At 40.6% G+C, this 5,813-nt stretch overlaps 1 protein-coding gene across 1 annotated transcript in view; it reads right to left on the bottom strand.

The window, feature by feature from the left end:
* The window catches only part of Prkdc (protein kinase, DNA-activated, catalytic polypeptide), a 188,415-nt gene that overhangs the window by 145,216 nt on the left and 37,386 nt on the right, over positions 1 to 5,813 (bottom strand). The window contains exons 24-26 of the mRNA XM_023717692.1: positions 5,688 to 5,805; positions 4,743 to 4,895; positions 2,395 to 2,502 (exon numbers count right to left, since the gene is read on the bottom strand). Of these exons, the coding sequence (XP_023573460.1) occupies positions 2,395 to 2,502; positions 4,743 to 4,895; positions 5,688 to 5,805 (379 nt within the window). The remainder of the gene's footprint in view (positions 1 to 2,394; positions 2,503 to 4,742; positions 4,896 to 5,687; positions 5,806 to 5,813) is intronic.

Genomic DNA, 5,813 nt, shown 5'->3' with positions numbered 1-5,813 from the left:
AAATAAAATTTAAAAAAATGCCACAAGATGTTGTGAAGTATACAAATAATGAAATACAATAAACTGTTCTGTATGTACCACTAGCCATACTCAAAAATGTGTTTAATATGACACCACACTAGGTGAACTGAAAGCATTCATAGATCTGCAATTCCTAGCAGGGCTTTCTCCTGATAAGTATAGGAGTATAAAAGACTTATGGGTGTGAGCTTGAGGTTTTTAGAATAACAATGACAATAAGAGGATGGTTTCCTTCCAAATAGCCTGAGGTTTATTGACAAAAGCATCCAGTAAGAAAAAGAACTAATAATTTGGCTGCTATTGTTTGAGAGTCTTGTTTCAAAATGTCAAGCAATTTACACACCATCTGAATACATGATGGTTGCTGTAGCATTTGGTAGTGTATTAAGGGTGGTGTGGCTTTTATAGTCTAAGGAAGGGGAGGGAAAGGGGAAGGGAAGGGAGGGGAGAGGAGGGGGTACTCAGCTTCTTTATTTCTACTAAAACCTCATGAAACTGAAGCCTGAGGTAGTAACTTTTTACAACAAAAACAAAGACAGTAGATGTTCTCAATGAGTTAAGGAGCAACTCTGATGTCACTCAAAACACAAAAAACTGGCCAATGGTGTTTTATTTGATCCTAAACACATGTGCCATAGTTTGATAGTTTACAAAGAACATAATAAGTGCAAGGTGTTATGGAGAAAGTTTCTTAGAGGATTGGGGCTGGAATTCCTAAGACATCATCTACAGTAGAGAAAGAACAAAATGTTTCTTCCCACGAACCTAGGCAAAAATTACAGAGCACACTGGTGAGCTGACAGGACCTATTATCATGATAGGAAAACCAAAAAGATGTCAACTTGGTCATACAAAAAAAGGACAGGAAAACAAAACATACGTGCTCAGTGTAAGCGATCCCTGTGCATGGTACAGGCCTTTGTTGTATGAAGACTGCCTTGGGTGTGACAGTTAAAGCAAAGCTTACTTCTGCGGTAGACCTTTGTTTATATTTATAATTCACATAAGCTTTTATTCCTGATGTTATCTTTTAGGTTTTGTAAGTAAGCAAATACATAGCTGATTTGAAAATGTTGATGTCTGTTCTCATTATTCTATTGATGTCTTATTTTCTGCTAAGTGCATGCTGTACAATATAGGAGAACACTCCTGAGAGGAAAACAAGAGAGATGCCAAGAATGGCTTGCCATATCTGCGAAGGTAAGCACATGTGTGTCAGAGGTTTGCATGGAACACGCAGCTACCACATGTGAAGAAGGTCTTGGATGCGACAATTAAAGCAAAGATACTTTTTGTTACAGAGTTCTACTGGTACTTTCATTATAGTTCATATTAGAATTTATTTCTGTTGTTATTTTTAGACTTTGTATACCAAAAAGTTGATTTAGAAAATTTTGATGTTCTTTATAAGTATTCAACAAATATTAAAAATTCAGGGCTGGTGAGATAGCTCACCAGTCTAAAGCACCTGCTTAGGCAAGCTTAGACAAATGCAGGGACCACGGTTTGATCCCCAGCAACACATGCCATGCCAGGCCCACTCCCGGGTGGGCTGAACTGGCCACAAAAAAAAAAAAAATCAATGCTTTTTAAATTTTTTTGCTGTCAAGTACTCACTGCTTAATATAATACTCATTAAATTTAAAATTCATAATTCATCAACAGAAATGTGGGGGCCTGACCTTAGCTCAGTTGTTTAAGTGGCTGCTTCCACAAAGCTGTCAGCCTCAGGTTGCTGTAGTTCAATCCCAACTCTCCAGCCAGCCAAACCAGCCAAACCAGCCATGAGGGCATTTGGAGCAAAAAACAGAAATGTGGGTACTGTACACCCAGCACGATGTGCCTTTAACACAAAATGCATTATGCCCTGCGACAGGTTAGCTGACCTCCCTGCCTCTGTCCTCAGTGAACAATGAAACCCTAAGGACTCTGTCTCTGTCGTCTCATTGTAGTTCTACTGAACAGCTAAGCTGCCGTGTCCAGGGCGGGCCCCTTAGGTGCTGCTATAGGAGAAAATGAGACTCAGAAGTTCCTTTTACTGTTAAGTACTGTACTATGACTATTACAAAATCACTCTGAGCCCCAGAGAACATCCTTAGTCCTCACACCTCAACACATACATACACACCCTTAACACTGACAACATTTGTGAATTTATAAGTGTCAAATACAAAATAGAACAAAAATACCTAAGAACTAGTGTTTAGTTGCAGATATTTAAAATCATCACTTAAATAAGTATGGCATCAGACCCATTAACATGGAATAATAAATACAACATAAAAAGCAAGGTAACTTTTCCAAAAGCCCTAAATACACATTAAATATAACTGGTCAATGAGAATCACAGCAAAGGAATCAACTACTACTCACCAGTATGGCTTCTAGTAAGGCGACAGTATCCTGACTTTCAAATTTCTTATTGTTAGTGAACCAGTGAATCAGCTGCATCACAAGTGGCTCGTACAGTTGCCTTGTCACCTGAAGAAATAACACCTTGGAGTTTACTCCCTTCACGGTAAATGAACAGTGGAAATCAAGTACTTAAATGGCACTTGCAGTGTGACAAAATGAAACAAAATTACCACTATGACTATTTTTCTAGTTCAATTCTATGATGAGTCCACTTTCTAGGAATTCAGCAAAGAAAAATGTGCATACTAAAGCTCACTGTTCCTTTAATTGGGAGGGCAATTTAGAGTAGATGTGGTTGGGTGTTTAAATATTCGTCTTTATTAATCTGATCTTGAGTGTACACAAGAGCTATCCTGAATTAGAGACAGATTATTATCATTCACTTTACCACTTTCCTGTGGTTTACTCCCAGGATAGACACCTCATGACAAAACAGAAGCCAGATCAATATCCTACATATACAGACTCAAAGCTGTGCAAAAACGTAGAGCAGGAGACTTCATTTCCTCACGCTGTGCACAGGAACCTAGCTGGCCCCACACTGCAGACTACAGCAGCGGAGGAGCCACTCCCAACAGGCACGCGCAGTGCTGGGGCCGAGGCCCAAGGAGGCCTCCGTGCTTCACACAGAGGACGGGCTGGCTGAGAGATTCAGGCAGACATGGATCAGTAAGGCAGTACTAAAGTGGGGCAGGAGGGTGCAAGCCTCTAAGCCCAGTAGTCTGGGAGGCTAAGGCAGGAGGACCTAACTAACTGAGCCTAACTAACTGAGCAGTAATTAGTAATTTAACAATTACTACTAGGGGGCCTGCCCATTAGCTCAGGTGTTTAAGTGCCTGCTGAAACAAAGCAGTCAGGCTCAGTATGCTGTGGTTCAATCCCCTCTTCCTCAAGCCAAACCAGACCTGCCCTGAAGGCATCCTGAGCGGCCAAAAAAATAATAATAATAATAATTACTAATTATTAACTTAGACCCTAGCTCTAATTTTAGAAAAGGCTAAGGATGTAGATCAGTCTCCAGTAGGGCAAAACAAAACAAGGTGCTATTACACCATTCTTATTTACCAGCACCCATCAAAGGCCTTTTATTTTTTTATTTATTTATTTTATTTTTTCTCCTAATGCCTTCAGGGCAGGTTTGGCTGGCTTGAGTTCTGGGGATCAAACCACAGCAAGCTGAGCCTGACTGCTTTGTTGAAGCAGGCACTTAAGGAGCTAAGGGGCAGGCCCCCTCAAAGGCCTTTTAGGCACTATGAAAAGGACTGCTACTTTTTAAACTCATTTTGTGGTACATTTCCAGTTTTAAGTATAAATCCCACTTTAGGCAACCCAACACACTCCTGAACTATCTTCACTCATATATACAACAAAATCTTCCGGCCTGCTTGCTTTATCTATTTTTGTCTTTTTGAGGCAGGGTCTCCCTATGCAGTTGAGGCTGCATTTGAGCTCCCTTTGTAGCCCAGGCTGGTCTCAAACTCAAAATGATCCTGCTGCGTCAGCCTCCTGAGTGCTGGGATTACAGGCCTGCACCCCCATGCCCATCCTATCTGTATTTATTAAGTGAGTTTTGTGTTTCTTTTTTATGTGCATGCCCTGATACCAGATTCATTCCTGCTCCATAAGATGATCTGCTTCAAGGAAGCCGTGGAAGGCTCATCCATGGTAACCACTGTGTGGCAGAACGGGAGAGTGAACTCAGGCCTTTGCGCTTACCAGGGAAACACTTATTCTACTGAGCCATCTCCCCGGCGCCTTTATGGCAACCATTTCTTCCATGCCCCTCGGCCAAGGAGAGGGCTTTTCCCTTCCCTGGAAGGCTGAATCCATCCCTGAGGAGGGTGACAGACAGTCCACCTAAGGTGCCTCGACTCTTGGTAGGCACAGCCAGGACAGTGGGTCCCAAACTCTACACACACTGTATTTCCAGGGAAGCTTTTTAAAAGTTCATATCCTCAGGTCACAGCCTAAATGATTAAATCAGAGCACCTGAGGTGGCAGCCAGGCAACAATATTAATTTTTTAACTTTATTTTTGATTAGTATATATTTGTCATACAAACTGATCACATTTATCATAGGGCTTGGAAACACCCTGACACCATACTTTTAAGTGAAATAAGTCAGACACATACATTTAATATCTCTTTGTTTCTCTTGCATGAGAAACCAAGAACATAAATTTTAAAAAATTATTAGTTTTAAAGATCTCTGGGTGATTCTAATTTGGAGCAAGCTCTGCTGGCCCCTGAAGGAGATCACACTTTAGGTTTTGAAATTGTTTTAGACGCAGAATCATGAACACACCTGATCCACATCACATGCAAGGCGAAGCAGCACGGGAAATGTGTGCTTGTAGAGCTGGTACAGGGGTGGCAAGCCCTGCCCGCCTTCCGGGATCTGAGTGGCTTTTCCCAACATAAACATGACCATGCTGTGTAACAGTTCACAAGCCGCCACCTGAAACAGGCCAGGAGTGCAGCAAAGTTGAAATTATCATGTTCACAAGAGCGTATTTTGAAATGTTATTCAATTTAGGCCTTTAAGAAGAAAAACTTTACAGATAGCCAAACGTAAGCCAGAAATAAAAGTGACTGGAAGAAACACTTCCTCTATGAGGCTAAGCCTTTTATTCTTTTTCATCTGTATCTGAAAGTTAAAAATTGAAATCTCAAAGCTTTAGGTACTAAGACAATTCATAAGAAACGTACTTCAATGCTGCCGCAGTAGAGAACTGCATAATCTTCCTTCACTTGTTTTTTTTTTTTGGCAGAACTGGGGCGTGAACTCAAGCCCCTGCGCTTGCCAGGGAAGCGCTTGTTCTACTGAGCTATCTCCCCGGCCCTCTTGCTTCACTTGGAAACACATTTGCAACTATCACTTTAGTAAATATCTCTAATGCAGTTCAGATATTTAAAAATTAAAATCTGAGATTTTACCTGTTTAAACAGATTGTATCTGTTTCTAAGCTCCCAGCTTAAAGGGACAATAAAACATGAAAAACCATTTTTGAGCATCTTTTTATACAGCAGTTTTCGTTATGAAAAATCTTTGACGTGTTAATTCTTTGCCAGGTTAGTTTCTAGTAAGGTAATTTATATTTAACTTGCACTTATCAATGGTACCTACTTCTTTCAAGTTACAGAAAATATAAAATTAATGATATGGAGATGGCTAGGACATATTACCTATTTCCTAACCAATACCATGTATTTTAAATCAATGGACATAAACAATAAGTGAAAAAAGTACCTTCGTTTGCCTATCACTAGTTGAAAGAGCCAATTCGGTGACTCGCGGCAAGAATAGATCCAGGTGGATGACAGGCTTCATCTCTCTGAAAGGCACTGCGAAACTGAGTCTTTTCTCTCTGTCCCA

This window comes from Octodon degus, unplaced genomic scaffold, assembly GCF_000260255.1.
Source record: "Octodon degus isolate 3935 unplaced genomic scaffold, OctDeg1.0 scaffold00054, whole genome shotgun sequence".
Classification (NCBI taxonomy): Eukaryota; Metazoa; Chordata; class Mammalia; order Rodentia; family Octodontidae; genus Octodon; species Octodon degus.
Note: the sequence above shows the minus strand (reverse complement) of the source record. Positions and strands in the feature narration are given on the sequence as shown.